Source organism: Pipra filicauda, unplaced genomic scaffold, assembly GCF_003945595.2.
Source record: "Pipra filicauda isolate LSUMZ 115617 unplaced genomic scaffold, ASM394559v2 scaffold1_size10287979_pilon, whole genome shotgun sequence".
Taxonomy (NCBI): domain Eukaryota; kingdom Metazoa; phylum Chordata; class Aves; order Passeriformes; family Pipridae; genus Pipra; species Pipra filicauda.
This window is the reverse complement of record NW_024104310.1, coordinates 2,544,192-2,563,065: the sequence shown is the minus strand read 5'-3', so window position 1 is coordinate 2,563,065 and position 18,874 is coordinate 2,544,192. Positions and strand designations below refer to the sequence as shown.

The 18,874-nt window shown below is 38.9% G+C and overlaps 1 protein-coding gene across 5 annotated transcripts in view; it reads right to left on the bottom strand.

The window, feature by feature from the left end:
* The window catches only part of NRP1 (neuropilin 1), a 114,557-nt gene that overhangs the window by 53,459 nt on the left and 42,224 nt on the right, over nucleotides 1–18,874 (bottom strand). For all 5 annotated transcript variants that reach the window (XM_027717333.2, XM_027717335.2, XM_039380635.1 and 2 more), the window contains exons 4-6: nucleotides 14,252–14,433; nucleotides 9,436–9,663; nucleotides 2,107–2,262 (exon numbers count right to left, since the gene is read on the bottom strand). In XM_027717333.2, coding sequence (XP_027573134.1) covers nucleotides 2,107–2,262; nucleotides 9,436–9,663; nucleotides 14,252–14,433 — 566 coding nt within the window. The remainder of the gene's footprint in view (nucleotides 1–2,106; nucleotides 2,263–9,435; nucleotides 9,664–14,251; nucleotides 14,434–18,874) is intronic.

The following is an 18,874-nucleotide window of genomic DNA, read 5'->3' as shown; positions in this document are numbered from 1 at the left end:
GAATTAATTGACATCCTAATCACTATTCAAACTAATCACAGTTCAAAGGCTAGTAGGGCACGGAGATTCAATTCTTCTCTTGGTCTTCAGAAAAGGCTCCAACCTCTACTAAAGCAAGAGAGGCCAGTGGCTTTAGACAGATCCTCACACCCACGTGCTCATGTTCCCCTCGTGTCAGAAGTGGGGTAGGAGAAACAAACATGTGCCTATACTTCTGTTCAGAGACTTCATATTATAGAAATATAATTAATTCCTTCATTAGAAATTTAAGATAAAATACCAGTGTGTGAAATGGAGGCCCTGACAGTTGGATATGCACTCCTTTTTATCACACCTTCTCTGGAGCTGATGTTTCTCTAACAGAGGGGTGGGTGCTGAGTTGAAGGTTTCAACATCTATGAGTTGGACAAATGAGATTTAAAAAAACAAATTTCCTATTTTTAAGTGAAAATTAAAATATTCTGCAAAAAGTGTTTAAATCTTTTACCAGGAATCCAAAAATTTACATTCAGAAATGTTATAAAGGGTATTTTATAGGAGTTGTAGTTAGACTGACCCATAACTCAATTATCAAACTTGTTGTCAGCTGTGTTTTCCATGGCGTATGACCCTTTCCCCCAAATCTGTGCTGTTTAAGTGTTTCAGGAGCCTTGGGTGAAGCACTGGAGCAGAACTACATTAGGGTAAGTCTCAAAGTAAATTAACCTCTGCTTGAAATCTGAAGGAGAGCCATAAGCCACTGTAAAGAATGCAAAACACGATAGGTGGGAGTCATATTAAAATATCTAAAAAGTGTCTAGTTTGATCTAGATATGTTGGCTTTCCCTGTAGTCTACTGAGAGGGACAAGTACCTCCTAGGGACATCTCACATGTCTGAGATAAGCAGAATGAGCTGTCCTCTGGAGGTGACCCTCTCTGTACTGACAACACAAAGAGAAAGGGTGGCTGAAATTAAGTGAGAGGATTCACTCTGTCTTAAGTCTACAGCATATAAAATGTTTCCTCATCATCCAAAAGGGTTTTCACACACACTGACTTCTGTTCTATTGTCCTGTGCTTAAGAGCTGAAGGCATCCCAGTGTAGCAGATATTATTAATTCTGACTTCAGTGTGATGATGCATCTACATCCCAGGGAGGGTGACTGTGGAGGAGATGGACAGGGGGACCCAAGTGGCCTGTGTTAGCTAATGAAGGGATAGGAGCAGCACCTACATAGGGAGCAACCAAACTAGCTGAAAGTACAGTCTGAGACAGATTCCCATCCACAGAGGCTGGGTATGTCACATTCCCTCTTCCTAGCTATGCATGCATAAGAAAGCTATTAAAGAGGCAAGGAGTGGAGGAGAGGTGGCGAGTTACAGGGATTACTTCAGTTTGCTCATTTTTCTTTTGTTCCTTTTTTGACTAGACAAGTAGATTAAATATGGGTGAATCTGCTTGAATCTCAGTAAGACACAGAAAGAAGAGAGAGTTTGATTTAAAGTGCGTGATTTATCATTGAGGAGAGCAAGAAAATCTGCAAGGATGTGGTGTAACACAGCCTGTTTTTTCATGTGTCTTCCTCACTTTGTTTTATTCTCTGTCCGAAGGGTAAGCATGAAAATCAGGCAACTGGGGAAAAAATATGAGTTAGGGAACAAAGCTTAGACAGCTTATGAAATGGTTTAACAAGCACACATATATTAAATGGTTTTTTTTTATTCAAGAAATCGATCATCAAAGCTTATTCCATGTAATAAAAGGCAGCTTTGGATAGTGCATTCATTGTCCGTGTTTCATTGTTTTAATGCAAGTGTTCAATTGCTCTGCATTCCTGCGTTCCCGTGGTCAGCACAGTTTTTCACAATAATTATCCCCACTTCCTGGCAATACTGTGGAATAAAACCGTAAGGAGAATTCTGCTTCTTGCACTGCTTTTCAAAGGGCAGCTGTTCTTTTTAAAAATAAAAAAAAAAAAGATAGACAAAAAGGAAAACAGAGCCAATCCTTCCCCACCATCTTATTTATTTAAGGTTTCTTTAAAGCTTCAGGCAACACCTGGTGTGCAAGAAGACATAACTGAGAGTAGTTTCCAAGAAGCTCTGTGGGATAGATAAATACTGACCTTCTGATACACTGCTCTGCGACACGCTGTAGTTTGCTGAGAATCCCTCCTTTGCTATTGCACTGTCAGTGTAAAATACCATTGAAAGAATCCCTGTTGAAGACCGGACACGTCCCGGGTTGTTCTGCCCACAATAACGCCCGATGTGTGGACCAACTGCAAAGAGACAGGATACAATAGTAAACTACCAGTCCTACTATAACAATAGATGCCACTACAATATCCTCCCAAAGAGAGCCTCTCAGCAGGAAACAGTGAACCTCTGCAACAGTTCAAAATGACAATGTCATCAATAACTAAGCGGTGAACAGTAAATTGTTCATCCTACCCTAGCAATCTTACTTCTAAAATGCTCCAGACAGCACTCCATGAACCTCTGAAAATGTAAAGAACCAGGATTTAAAAAACTGTCCTTTAGAGTGTGCAGAGAGGCCAGCGATGCACAAAATTGCATGTACAAAACACCACAAGTATTTTCCAAAGTGTGATTGAAGAACCTATTTCTGACAAGAACAACTGAATGGCTTGATTTGCCCACCCAGTATACAAGATACTCTGAGGAGTTCAAATAGTGCCTGCCAGGTTTTATGCTCAATACTGCAGATAATCTATTAATTTTATAGTAAACTTTGAAAAACATTTTTGCACTCATATTGAGGCTACAGTCAATGACTCTTTATCCCCTCTATTTAGGCTTTCAGCACACCCTCATAGGTCTTTTGCCCATATGTTCAATATTAAAGAACAGTGTAAAAAGAATTTAAGAGTAAAATCTTAATCCCTTTAAAAGAGCAAGGATTTCTTAAGTATATCTCCATGTCACAGAATACACACACACACACACACACATACATATACATGATCTCTTTAAGTGTTAATAATGTATAAACCCAATTCTGATATTTTTCAGGGTTTCCTGTGCAGTGAGATAATCTTTTTCCTTAATTAAACTACTCAATTCACAACCAACATATGCGGCCTTCTAGCACTTGAGCATTCCCTACAGATAGGTCCCTAGGCTGTTGAATGGTGGTACATCTGTGCTTACAAACAATAAAAAAAGATAATGGTAAACCCCACCCATGGAGTTCAATCATGAAAATAATCATGAGGCATCATTCTAATGCTTACACCACTGGCTTTCCAGGCTTAAATTAACACCTTGTCATGTCTCTAGGAAGTCCATTACACTTTCAGTTTAAAATATAAAATGTTTATATATCCTAATTATTCACAGTTCAAAGAATATCTACAGCTAACATAATTTTCTACTCATTTATTGGCATTTTACAACAAGTAAAACAGTTCCAGCTTGGAATAACTTTATTATGTAAGCTACACATTTCTGTAAGGCCCTAGAGTTGCCAGAAAGAGGAAGCTCAGATGTTATAGCTCTTGCTGCCAACATGTGCTTTTCTATCTGTATTCTGGCCACAGTTAGTCTTCAGTTGCCTTGGCAATCCCATGGCATTTAAAATACCTGCCAATTCAGTCTTTTCCCACCAAGGTTGTTTAATGCAGCATTGATAGAATGAAACACCCTATAGAGGATATGAGTTGAATTCTTCGTCAACCTAGAAATCAGTAAAGCTTCATAGTTTTATTATTTGGAGAGAGAAATTAGTTTTAGACTGTTACCATTAGTGGCTTTTAGAAAACATAAAATAATGTTTGCATTCCAATTGTTGGAGGTTTTTGTTTTTGTATTTGTTTTTGCTTTCTTTTGCATTTTCTATGTGCAAACAACTCTGATCCTGCTTCTTCCCATGATGGCTTTCAACATTATAGCTGTTACTGTTGCTCTCAACTGCAAGAAAATAAGGAGGATAAGGCTACCACGTTATGGTACTCTGAGCCTCCCTCCTCCCATTTCCTGTAGGGAAGCCTCTTTGAAATGACAAACAGAAGAGAACTTTGTTTAAAGCAGACAGGCTTTAAGATTCCCCATGACTCACTGGTTTATAATTTTTAAGACATATTTAGTGATTCTGCATTGAGTCTTCAACAGATTGGCCCTGCTATGACAGTGCTATTCCCTTTGCTATCTAAGTAGATGCAAGAGCCAACAATTTTCAGAATATTACATAAAGAAGTATTGAATTTTTTGCACAACATGTAAACCTTAGCCTGCTGAGCTAATACGATATCGATCTGAGTAAAACTGGATGAAATAGAGATTCTTGTTCTTCTTCCATAAATAGCTAACACAAAGTTCTCCTTTTTTTTCTTCAATTCAAGTCCTGAAAACCTTTGAATTACAATAAATTATCAAATATTTTAGGTGTCACGGCATCAAATAAATGCTGTGCAGGATACACTACCTGAGCAGTCACTCAGGGGGTGATACTGCTGTCTGATTAGGTAGACTATGCCACTGCTTTTTTTTACCATCTTCTTGACAATTCCTTAGGAACCAAGATGGGATTTCATAATAGACCATATACAGTTCCAAATGGGAATTTTAGGGCAGCAGGTGCTGAAAAGTCCTTAGGCCTAGAAAGCTCTTTGCAGCTTCTACCTGTAGACCATCATGTTGCTATGTCAGAATTCCCCAGGAAGTCCTACTCCAAATACAAATCACTTGGAAATGTCCTCACTCAAGGATACTTCTACACTACTTGCAGAACAAAGGCATTTCAGGGATCCAGCTACTTCATTTGACTGCCCATGCTGTAGCTGTTTCTGGGACCTTGGCTCCTCTTTCCACTGGCATGGTACAATATAGGGGAAAACTGAGTAACTTTCAGGTTAAAAGATGGAAGGACAACTAAAACATCTGTTTTACAAGCACTTCCCAAAATGCAGAGTCTAACTGTAGAACTTGAATAAATCCTTGATTAATCTTAATATGTCTGAAGGTTTACAGATCTGAGTGTGGAATACACAGAATGTGGCTAGTGGTTTAAGACTAAACAGAAATCTTATCCTTACCAATTCTACTTTTCTCCTGTTTGCCTTTCTGGACAAAGAATATCTGTATCAAGAAATTCTGAGACTTACTGAAATGCACATTTATTCCTCTAGTTCAAATGATAGCTTTTGGAATACAATTAAACAAACCCCCACAAAACAGAAACAAGGAAAAAAGGTATTTCATACCTCTAAAATATTTAAACGTCAACTAGCCATTTACTAAATTTTAAAGCTGCTTTCTGTAAGTATGTTGCTGTGGTTGTGGACAATATGTTCACAGCAGTATGAGTACTATTGACAAAATATTTGCACACAAAAGAGAAAACAACTGAAAAATTAATCCCATCCTCACAGTCCAAGTAGTCAACTACACTGAGCTTGTGTATGCCCTTATATCTTAATAGCTTCTCACAAGAGTGTAGAAAGGAACCACAACAGAAGAGAAACACACTTAGATTAATAGCAGTCTTCATTTGCACGGATGTTAACGACTGCAGTAAAGCATTTTGCTTCACTCTGTCATTCAGTAGAAGCTCTTGTGTATTGACCAAAGCAGCAATGCTTAGGTTGTGGTTCTCAAACCTATGTAAACTTCTCTAAATTACTTCTGAGCCCTAGTAGACAGTCTATAGAGCTCCAAAGAGAGCTGCATGATGAATATGTGTAGTTCATCACTTAAGCTAGTCCTTGTTTTAAGCGGGCTATTTTTCTTCAAAGTCATCAATGGACTGTTCTCAGTAGAGCCTGTCTGAGGTATATGTGTGCCTTGGGCAAAGACATTTTTGGTGTCTAGTTTATTAATGCAAAATCATATATTTCTATTCTGAGATCTCTTCTGCTCTAAATCCACCTATTATCTCCTTCAAACCATGGTCCCGTTTCTGCAATATTTGCAATGTGCCCTTGGCATGTAGCTGCACAGAAACAAAATGTCAGTTCTGAAGCATTCCTGAATGCCTACCATTCCCCTCTTGAACCAGCAAAACACTTACACCACTGTTTAACTTCAGTCCCGTAAGTGTCCTTGGTGAATTCTTTTTGAAGTCAATCTGACTGCTCACATGCTTCAAAGATAAGCACATATTTTGCAGAATCAAGACGCAAATACTCAGCACTTGCCAGCTTCAATCCACTAAAAGGACAGCCAGGTAGGCTGAGGATTCTGTGATTGTGACAGAGCATTTCAGGATTAACGTCTTTTTGAATGACTGTTACAGTTGCTGTCAAATTGTCTAATGGAAAATTGTTTTCCATCAGTAAAACGGCAATTACGTAGAAGCAAAATCTAAATGGAAGCATACTGACTTTGACATATCCTTTTAAACATCACTGTGAAAAATTTGTTTAAGAGAACATTTTTCTTCTTTATTTTTTTCCTTTTTTTTTTCACAATTGTATAAACCAGCAAATTCATTTCCTGCTGATCTCTAGTGACTGTAGCTGATCAGATTCTACAATGAAAACATTTTCCACTTATGCTGGGATTCCTCTGCTTTAACTCAGGTATCTTAAGTTTACATCTGACTTAGTGATTCATAGCTCCCAATACAGTCCATGAGACAAGAACCTCCAGAGGTCCATTAACTGTGTCCTAAAGTAGATGTCTGAGACAGATCAGAGTGGGATGCTGTTCCTGTCATTAAAAAGAGCAGGCAAGGGAACACCCTTTGAACCTGCAGTCAGTGGCCAGGGACTGCTCCTGGGACCAGACTGTGATGCACCTTGCCCCTATGGAGCTCTTCCCTCTCAAACTGGAGGGCCATGTCCAACATGCCTGTTGGGAATAACCCCTGGCTTTCCCTTTCCTCCTAGTCATGCTTAGGAATTTCCTGGGAAAGTGCAAACTGATGTGTGCTAAAACGGTTCAAGGGATATGCCAGCAATTAAGAAGTACACACAACCGTGCCTTGTGCCTTTTTCAGTTGTGTAGATGCAGCTTCAGAATATTTTTGATGGACTGAAGGGAAATGGACAAATAGCTGAAAGACTTACCTTGGGTAAAGACTCCCTTCACCAAAGACAACCATTCTGTCTAATTTTCCATAGTGTAGAAATTTACTACTTCCATGTGGATGCAAATTAGATTTATTATGCCTTCCTTTCTCCTTTCCCTTCCCCCTCCCCAAGATTATCCAGATGCTCTGGTTTTGATATCTAGAAACCTAATTTCTATCTTCAGTTTATGGCCAGGCTGTACCAGTGGTTTCCTGTGTCAGCTTTGCTCTTCAGTTCAAATAGTTCTTCTCCCTCCCAGGAATTTGTCCTGTGATGCATTTATAGAGAAGCAATCACGTTCTCTATTCCTTTGTAGTGTTAAGTTAAACAGGGGAGACTGACTATTTGCTAAGGATTGTCCTACGGTGAAATGACGCAGCAAACACTTCCTTGCAACTGCAGCAACCTCCAACAGTTTGGATCAAAGAAAACACCTTTTTCACAACCCACGAATTCAGTTGAATATTTACAAACACGTAAACACCCTTTCTGGACGTCAGGATCATTTTGGGTTTAGACAGTTTGTGAGGGAATTGGAAGGCTGATAATGGCTGTTTTTAACTGCTCTTCAGTACTGCTCAGCCACTTTCTTGAACCAGGAAATTACCACTTTGAAACTCTCTACAATAATGCATTTCTTTTTGGTTATATTACACATGAATTGATTGATTGGATCATCTTTTCATACGTCAGTTTAAATGCAAGTTCTGCAGGAATTCAGTTTGAACAGATTTGGCCTATATACAAATAAACTCATTATTAAATGTTCCAGATATCATTATTGTAGTGTTACAATATTGTCTTCCTAACTGAGACATTAAATACTAAATAGTCTTTTAGCTATATTATGGGTCTTTCTTCACTATTTATTGGAGTGGATTGAAAAGGGCCATGATAAACCCATTAACCATAAAACAAAGAGGAAAAAATCCCAAATATACATTAAAAATATATAACTATTTACTGCAGCATCAATGAAAGCTTTAAGCAAAATTACATTGGGAATTTATCTAGGAAAACAAGCAAGTTTAAATGTATTCTTATAATATATTCCTTAAGTTACATGTTTTCATTTAGATGAAATATTAATGTAGGATTAGCAGTTTGTAAAAACTGCCACTGCTGTTCATGAAAGAAAAAAATCTATTAATAAGAATTATCACACCAGTGGAAAACTGAAATAGTTGTAATTAGTGCCCAACACAAACAACATAAATCTCCAATCTCTGAATTTTGCTACAAATTACAAAATTAAGAAGAGAAAGGACAGCTCCAAGATGTTTCTCTTCATCAGCTTATGCCATATGTAGAACCAGTGAAAAAGGCACCACAAATAATCAGTTTTACATAGCTGCTTGCACAGTTCATATAGGCATTTGGGCACCCTAAAAGTTGGTCATTCAGCTTGAACAGTCCCTTTTAGGCTGGAGCTGCAGCCTATAGTGTTGGGTCCTTGGAGAACTGGCACACAGCTTCCTAACCTACAGGAGACTTGAATCTTGAGGACCCAGTGCTGTACATGAAAAACATAGAGAATCATGCAGCTACTTTGTTTGTCAGTCTTAGTGTAAAACAGGGTTATGAGACTGGGCAGAGGGTGAAATGAGGGCTCTGGCTCTATAGGCTTAGCTGATATCTAGCTATGCACTTAGTGAATGTGCATAAGGTCAAGTGTGGTCAACAACTAAGTGGAAAATTACTGAGATGGCAGAGACGTTCCAGAAGGGTACCCAGCACACCCACCCTGACACATGTGCCCAGCTAATCAGAGATTATAAATTAACAAATTAAGATAAAACCTTTGGATTTGCTTATACTGCTGGAAGAGAGAGCATTGTAATGGAGGAACCCTGCAGTGCCCAGTCGCCGAAGCAACCTGAATGAATAACTCAGTGACTGCTTACTGACCTGGTTAATCATTTCGTCACCATGATTTCAATTGTATGGACACCACGCTTTCTCTGGCAAAGAAATTCTCTGCTTTGACAGCTGGTCTGTAACGCAGTTCCTCCACAAGTCAGAGGATCAGAACCTGAAGTCCAATTTCTGCAATTTGTTGGAAACGTCTGGACTATACTCATGTGTTAGCTGTGAAAATTTGGGGACCCATTCTAAGGCTTATATTTACTTTGTTTTAGTGTAGGAGGTTCATCACATATACTGACTGAACACAGAGATTTCTACCAAGCCAGCTGTTCAAGATTGAGCATATTTCATTAAAAAAAAAAATAAATCATTCACACTGTGATATGTTTTACTGAATGAATTTACAGAACGTTTTCCCAATTTCTCTTTAATTCAACTCCCTTCACATAAATCAAGCAAGGACCTTTCTAGTATGACATCTAAAAAAATGAGAATATGCCTTGCAGCCCACCACATAGTAATGGTTATGCATATCACAATCCATTTTTCTCTTACCATCGGGGAATCCATCCCAGATTTCCAATCGGTCATAGCGACAGAATGCTCCCCCTGGAGTATTTGAGTCAGGTTCTAGCTCAAAGCTTTCAAATTCCAGTATAATCTCTGACATCTTTGGTGCAAAGATAATATAAGTGCATTCAAGGCTGTTGGGATATTTTTCAGGGAATCCAGGGGACTTTATCACTCCACTTGAGGAAGTAAAGTTTCTGGAACATTCAGGTCCTGTAGGAGAAGGAGAAAAATCAACTGGGTTAACACTATGTTACTAAGCAAAGTAGTTAGCTGGGAAACAAATTAGGTTGTATTGTCTCTCCAGCAGCAAAGGTGGCTTTTCAATGAAACACCTCATTTTAATCACTGCATTAATCATTCATCCAGCTTGTTCCTATTATTGATAGTCAGGTTTTAAAGCCCAATTCGTATATACTGTCTGATCTTCAGTTTTCAATTTGTATGTAACAATATGAAAACTTGTACCAGCTCTAGAAAAAATTATGACAAATACAAAGTCATGTGGGAACAATGAAAGTGTAAGCTGCAGAAATCTCGACAGAGCCCTAGAGAAATAATTATAGCCCCTTCAAGCTCAAATCTTTAAATCTTATGGCTGACAGGCTTTTATTGGTGAAATAGAATTTTTCACAAAAGCGGGTGGGTGAATTCAGTAGAGGGAGTAGTGGTTTCAGATTCCTGGAGCACTGACTCAGTACCTCTGCCAGATGTGACCTATGCCTCCCTGACAAACTAAATGTGAAAGGTAATTCGTACATGTACAGAGGGTGAGTGACTCATTCTGAGTGGTGTTGACACAGGTGCACCAGTAAAATGTTGCTGCTAGTGCTGGCATGATAAACTGTGTGATTACAGGCAGTCTTGCTAGAAGTCACCTAATGTCAATGTTGACACACCAGCTTTCCCTGATATCCCCAGCATGGCATAATGGGATGCTCCAAACAGTGCTCTTGGTGGAGCAGGAAAGTGGCTGTAAAGACGTAAGGGTATAAAAGGCCAGGTCACTGGATTTGTCTTTGTGAATATCACATTTCTCCTTTATTTAGGTCCCTCAGGAATCCTCTCTGTGGATCCCACACCTGCAGGTGTGCTCAGAAGTCAGCTGCAGGCACTGCCCACACATCTTCCTACAAGGTCAGCACAGGTACCCCTCTCTGCCTTTTGACACTCCAAATTTAATGGAGAGTGATTTACAGGACTTGGAGCATTGGTGAATAGCAGCTGACCTGGGGAGTCTGAGTAGGATAACTCAGATGAAGGTCTTCAGACATGGAGTAGAGGAAGGACACGGAGAGCACAGTTTGCTTGCAACAGAAAGGTCTGTGCTGGAGGACGATGTGTGTGAGGTTTTAATTTGGATGAGGATGCCTAGAAATTGTAGTCAGGAGCCTTAGAGGATTTCCAATGCTTAACACAGATCATTGAAGGAAAACAGTCTGGCTTGTTGCATATATGAATACTCTTATTTCACTGTAGAAAATGTTTTCCTTGTGAATGTGCCAAAAATATTACCCCCCGCAGATTTGGCCACCTCCCAGCTAAATTCAGCATGCAAGAGAGGGGTCTGAATGAATTTAGTCAGTTCAGGTATTTTTGTCCTTCAGTAGATACTGATAGGAAATGCTTGAGCTATCACATCAATATTCAGAAAACTTCATGGCATATTTTGGAAGATGTGGATATTGATGCTCATGTAACCTGACCCATTCCAATTTGGGAAATTACATTTTGCCTATAATTAAATCACCCCCTTACACATTAGTCGGATATTTCTCTTCTCTCCCTGTCATTCCCTTGTCTCCTTGTCATGTATGGGAGGGTTATATTCTGGTGTTGCTCCTCACTCCCACCAGTAGCTGCTGTTCCAGGATAAAATAACTTTGCTATGCCATTCATAGTATAAAGTGCTCTATACTCCTCTTGGAATCCAATAAAAGATGCAATATAAAATGTAAGCCAGGATCATTATTGCTTTATTAAATACAGCCAGATCCTGGCTCTGAGAGTGCACAATCGTCAGGCTCCTTACGGTCACATGTGGTATCTCAGTACCAGCTTGCTTTATTTTAAACATGTTTGAGTCAATCTGGTGCAAGAAACAGAAACTGTTTTCACAAGAGCTGCCTCACTAAAATGCCCTCCACAGATTTTGACCCTTTACTGACACTGTGAAGCAGGAATTAAATCAACACTAAGGCTACAAGAAACTCTGTGGGGCAATCTGCATGGAAAACTGGCAGAAGAGGTTCCAGCAGAGGCCTGACAAAATCGATACTTCTGAAGTGGAGAAACTGCATGTATGCAAGAGGTATGAGCTGAAAGAAAGAAAGAGAGGAGGCAACTGAGGGAGCAAAGAAAGAGATAACACTGGGGCTAATTTCATCTGCTATCTGTGGGTGTCACTGAGCCAGAAAATCATTTGCCTTCTTGGTTGACACTTTCTTTTCTTTCAGTTTACACCATAAATTTAGTTGACTAAAGTTCGGAATGTTGAATGTGAACCATGTGGATTCTTTTCTAGTGAATAAGTCACTCATCCATCCTACGACAGGCTGTCTGCTGAAGCCAAAATTATGCTATTTCACATGGGCTAAACGTTGGGCCAAATGGCTTTCATCTTTTAATCCTGCATTCAACTTCTTCAGTGTCTTTCTGGCAAAGGAGCTGAATGAGAAGTAAAGGCAGCTCCTCTTCTCAAAGCCCATACTTCCTTTATCATGGTCATTACGTGTGCTAGTCTCTCCTTACAATTTCCATGGTGTGCCACATTTTAAGCATCCAGCTTAGAACACAGGTAGCATAATGCAGTTTTTCCTTTTCAAAGACTAGAACTGCTCTCATATGAATAATGGGAAAAAATATACTGTGTGCAGGAATGAAGCTCAGCCTTCAGCTCAGCACCACAGGACCCTTGGCTTGGGATCATGCTTCTCATACCTGGGAAATGATGAGACAAGTTGTGAATATGCTAAACAAACATACTTGTCTAGTGTGAGCAGCTGAGCTTCACCTGCGCAACAGGGTGAACTGGTCAGCTTTACTTGGTACAGATATTAAAATGCAAAATTGGAATAGCATATATGCATTTATTCAGAACTTAAAAAGGGCTGTGTTCCCACAGCAACGATAACCTGTATCCTTTGTGTACACACGCCATTTTCTAACACTGCGTGGTGATAACTTTCCTGCCTTAATATACAGTTTGAGTTGAATGAACTTGAGCTAAAGTTGCTCTGGGAGCCGTAATTTCGAGTTTCCTGACTTCCGTGTGTGTAAAATCACATTCATAATGCCATCTTAACATTGTAAATGTGTATCTTTGAGAGATGTAAATGACCATACAAGGAAATAAACAGTGTTCCTGTCAGAGCTCTGAGTTGCCACTACACTATTAGGAAATAAATAAAACCTTTTTTTCTTGAAAATGCTCAGTTACTAAAATAGATTGTTTCACAGGTCATTCTTTCACTTCATTTTGTGTTTCAGCCTTCTTCTTTATGAAAGACGGTAGTGCATATATAAGCACTGAGAAACATCAGAACACAGCTTCAAGAGTTTACCTCCTAAGGACACCAAAACAAATAGAGATATTTTTTCAGGAAAGCTTGGTGTCATTTGGATGCTGAATTCTTTCAAAAAATGTGACCCTGAAGGTCAGCAAAAGAATTTCTGGGAGTCAAGAGTGGATTTGCAGACAGGGAAGATGGTGAACAAGAGGTCTGTGGCCCCAATTAGCACTGTACAGAGAAGCAATAGCAACAGAAAAGAGACTTCACTACTGAGCTTCTCCTCATTAAGGGTACAGCTGCCATCAAGTGTGTGTGCTGAACACAGCTGAAAATATGGCTCTGGTTTAGGTGCATAAAAGAGATTTGAACTGGTTCTGGAAATGGGGCATAGACTGGGAGTGATGTGCACTGGAAATTTTGAGTTCTGAGCTGCTTTTGTGAATATTACCCTAAACATTGATGTTAAAGTCAATTTTTTTCTATAAAATTAATCTTATTGTCTTTATATATATTAAGAGTTTTGGTCCTGTGTTCTCAAGGAATGGAATACTTGAATTAGTAATCCAGCTATTAATCCAGCTATAGGGAAGATGTATGCTAAAAAATGACCTTACAGACCTTCTAGCTATCGACTCAGAAAGTGATATAAAAGAGGGAGTGCCTATATATCTAGTTAATCTTTCACTCTGTTTCTCTGCACTTTCTCTGTGGCCCATACAGCTAATAGTGTTCACTAGTACAGAACTCCTGGCACGAGCATCTAGCAGGTCATGCCTGTGAGCAGTGTGAGCTTCATCTCTCCTTTACCTCCCAAACATGATTTGTGAAAGCAACAGCAACATCATCTGCTGCCCATGTGTACTCTGGTCCTTTCCAAGCCCAGAGCCATCTCTTGGGAATGCAGAGCAAAACACTAACCAAAATAAGTCAGGGACTCAGAAGCTTACAGTGCTGTTAAGGCAGTACCATTGTAAACCATACAGTAATTATTACTTAAAAAAAAAAAAAAAGAAAAAGGCTAATGGTTTTAAGATGGATGAAACAAACAGCTGATGAAAACTATCATATTTCACACAGAGGAGTCAACCCTCAGATGCAGCTGACCCATTGGATTCATAATGATTTACACCCGTTGAATACATGCCCCGCCTTGGAATGACTAGGGGAGTAGAGATTTTCTCTTTCAAGCATTTTCATGCATTCCCCCCATTACAAAGAATTATAGTGAACTTTCTGATGCAACTAAAAATCACAGGTTATGAACTATGTAACAACGAATTTTTTCTCACCTCTTTTGAAAACTTCATAGCGGATAGAAAATCCTGCTCCATGTGTCTCATAGTCGGAAACAAATTTAATAAAAAGATATGGTCCCGAAGACACTAAAGGAGGGGGGGCAATCTTTCCACAGTACTTTCCCCATAAGCGTCCTTCAGCATTATCTCCATCAATCACTTCAACATAATCATACCTGGTAGATAAATGGAAGGAAGAAACTTTTAACTTCCAGGAAAGAAGGAGACCTAATTAATTTAGAAACCATAACACAACATAGATAATCAAGAAAAATGCTAGCTTGCTTGGAAAATGCATTATGCTGAAAGATGTAAGCAAAATGAAATAATTAAAATGGACTACATTATGTCTGTAGACATCATCTGGCAACATGGAACTATTAGGAAGAATGGTGTCCATTATGCTTGCAGACAATGTCAGCTAAAGTAACCAATTAACAAAAAAAAAAAAAAAAGGAAATCTCATGAGCACAATTCTGTATTATTAAATTGTGTTCCTTTGTCTGTGTAGTGTTGTTATCAATACATAATGCATAGCATTCTTTTCAAACTGTGAAGTTCTGTTATGAATTCAAAAATGTCTTTTTGGCTGGAGCTCTTTATGAACAATACTTTGATTTCCATATGCTGTCCTCCAAACATATGTCCACAGAATAATAAATAAATCCTTAAACATTAGATTTTGTTCAAAACTCTGCCATGTTGCAGATCAGTGGTAGAAAAATCTGTTATTTTCCTTGTTATCTGGACAAATAGTTTGTAGCAAATCACAAAATCCACAAGTCAGTTACACCACTCGGCTTTTCTCAGACAAAAATTGTTTCAATGCAAATCACCTTTGCTTAGGTATTTGAATCAAAAGTGCACGTTATAATATTCATGCTTGTACAGCATGTGATTACTAGACAGACTGGGCTGAATCCTCCCTGGTTGCTTCCTTCATTCCTAAGGACTGTATAAGGAAAAGCATAAAATAATACAATAATGATTGGTAGTAAAAATTAGCCTGTGAGCAATACATTAGGGTTCCTCTGTCACCAGAGATGTCAATATGTGGAGTCTGGTCTGACAGATTTGGTTTCCAAGGGCTGAGGAGAGCGAGCCCAGCAGGTTGGTGGTGCTGAACCAGCCAAGGGAATACAAACAAGAATGAAAGTCACAGGAGGCAGAAGCTGCAGGTGCAGAGACAGGTCTGTTCTTAAGTTTTATCGGCAGATGATTTCACTTGACCCCAGACAGGAAGGAGGAGCAGACTCAATCTGTAGAATCAGTTTAATCTTCTCCTAGAAGGTGATGGCATTTGGATCCTAGGTTGTGCTCTGGGTCTCTTTCAGACGGCGGCAAAAGGCTTTTCCCTGCCCCTGCGTCTCTGTGTCTCAGCCCCACTGCCCTTTCAGTTAACAAGTTGCTCTTAGCCAGACAATCTCATTTACTTTTCATTATCTTACTGCGACTGACGTTAAAATGTTGCCATTAATTTGTTTAGACCTTTATATTCTACTGTTAAGCTCACTGAAATGTTCCAAGCATATTAATATACAAGGAAGAGCTAAAAATGACAGGACAATAAAGTGTGTCTGACATTCTTAAAGAGATCAAAGGAAAAAAATGTCTTCATGATGACCAATGTCATTTTTAACAACTCTGCTCCAAACCATCCAGGGCACATTACTTATGTTTACACGAAGTCCCATGAGACAGCTGCAAAGATGATATCACTAGTTAAAGTGGACGGCTTAAGGCTCCTTAAATTAAAAATGACATTACCTCATCAGTTAAAATTGTGTGCCAGCTTTGGTGTATATCAAGTAGAAAATAAAGCTGACACTGATGGAACTGTAAGCATTAACATATGTGAAATATTGTGTTAACTGCATTTCCTCTTATGTATTTGATTTTTCTAGTAGCAATTGCTCAGCTCACTGGTTTCACTGCCCCAGTCCAGAATGGTGGAAATACAAAGTGGAAATATGCTTTTCTGAGATAATTTCACAGATACTTTAAGTAGCCTACAGTTTTAAAAATTAGACTTCTTTCTATAATGTCTTTATGATATATGTAAAACAAGATTTGAAAGTTAGGAGGAGAGTTGTAAAGAGATCTCAGAATTGTTGGTTTTTGGTTTTTTGGTTTTTTTCCCCCTTTTCAGAAATATCTTTAAGAATGCCTCTAGGTTCCCTGCAAAGCCTATTGGAAGTACTGAGGGATACACACTAGTGATTTTTAGAGTTTAGGAAAAAAATGTATGTTGAGAATTTTAAACCAGACAAACTTTCTCCAAACAATAAACTCCTTGTTAAAGAGAAAGAGTAAGTGCATAAACCCATAGCATCTGAGTGACAGTCTTTGCTCTTCTCCCCATGATGACATTATTGCACCAGTTTCCTACGCGCCATTCGTTGCTCAAGCCTCAACAGTAGATAAATTTTCAAATGGTATGAAAAGATGCTAAGCAAATTTTACATTCTTTTTTCCTTCATGTATAAAGAAGACAAAAAATTCCAAAGGCTTGAATTCAGTGTTTTTATTCTTCTACACTTTAATAGAAAACAGTCTTAGATAGTCTTACTAAGTCTTCCATATACAGCCAAAAAATAACTAACCTGTAAGTACCGATTTTGCTATTATATGAAGTAAATTAGGCAAAAAACCCCATTCAAATTAAATTCTATCACTTTCCTAGGTTTCCTCCTTTATAGCAATAACCTGCCCACACTTTCCATTGTCCCTTATAGTGACAGAACTGTAATTTATGGTGCTCTTTCTGGCTGCTGTGCATTTGTAAATGACACAATTTGGTTACTAAAAGGCTGTCTTCTAATGGATTTTGCAAGTTATAGGTCATGAGACCCTGTGGAAGATTGAGGATTTTTTCAGTTTTTTTCCTTTGCTTTGAAAAATTACTGACAGACAGAAATTTAGCTGTGAGACAATAGGTAAGAAGTACAATTTGAAAAGAGGAAGCTTTTAAGATGAACCCTACGACCTTTATGTTATAAGGATCATGTTTTTCACTTGGCAGCTAGCACATGCATTTTGATTCTTCCACACTGGTGGCAACATATGATATCTGGGTTGCAGCAAATGAGTATCTATATTTTTTTCTTAGGGAAATGAAATTACTCTGGATTTTACTAGTTTATACTTGGAAACCAATGTCCCACTGTCATTTTTGCACTTTTTAAAAATCCTGCCGGAGACCATAGCATATCACAAACAACTGGTCTGGTAAAAAGGAGAAAGTACAGTCACAACTTGGAAATGGAGTTGCTGCCAAGGAAGCTCAGAAAGCAGCTTGCATCTCCCTCTGGACTTGGTAGCAGTTCTTCTTCATAAGTTTGTCGGAAGATGCTGTGCCAGGGATGCAGTTGGCTCATTGGCACCTTTGTGAGAAGACTGAATGCGTCACCTCTGCAGCGCCCAGACAGACTCGGCAAACAGCCCAGAAAACAGAGTTTGCAAATTTGGATTTCCCATTTGGCAATTCTTCACTCAGTTACTGCTGTCAATGGCGTGGCAAATATTTCTTGTAATTTTATAGTCCTTTGGGGCTTATGGTACAGAGATGTAAATATAAACATGGCGCTAACCATGAAGTGTAGTTTCAGGTGAAAGAGTAGAGCATAAGTTTGTGTCTGAAAACAGGACATGCCTGCCCAGAAGAGGGGACAATTAGCGGACACATTCATGAAGCCTCTATGCCACAATACCAAAACTATTCCCTTTTTGCTTGTCTGGGTCATTCCAGATATTCCACTTCTGTTTGCAGCCTCTGTGGTGTGCAAGGCCAGTGCGTGGCTTTCAGATGGGAGACTGTAGTGCAACAGCTTACACACACTTCCTGCTCCTCCCAGCTGGTGCCTGAACATACTGTTACTAGTTGGTCCTAGTTTTGTGGTTCAGCAAAACAATATCTGGGACAGATTCTCAGTGTAAAAATGAGGGAATTTAGAATTCCTCTACAAATTCTTTAGGGAATGGTGAAAAACTTGTTCTTTTTGGGACAGTGCAAGTTATGCTTTTGAGGAAAAGGCCAAGCAATACCTATAAAGTGAGCACTGAGCAATGAAAAATATAAACAGTTGCTGAGTATAGATTTTGGTGAATCTTCAGTTCCAGTTTCTAGTATGTGATAACAGTGCTTATGTCAGGGCTCAGTTTTCAACATGCTGACGACCCCTGAAATGGACCATAGCACGTTGTACTGAAGAAAGTGAAGTGAAAATGCTGGAAAGCCCCACCTGCTGCTGAAGCCAGCCACCCTGTCAACCTATGTTCTGCTTCTGCACATTTTCCTATTACTAGGGCAGCGATATCTTACACCTTTTGCCTAAAAAAATTCCTTCCTAAGAAATAGGAAGAACTCATCTGAAATCTAAATATCTGCCATTTAACTTTATGAAGCAATCAGTGAAGCATATACAACTATAATTTACATCTGAGTATGCCACATTTTTCCGCAGCCTATTATGATCTATAGGGTCGTTATGAGTACTTTGGCTATTCACCTGTTAGAATAAAAAAAGTTTCCATGTCTCTTTTATCACTCTGATTCCATATCCACCAAGCTGCTAAATTTCTCCCTGACACAAATTATCCATCCTGGTTAATTCTGGG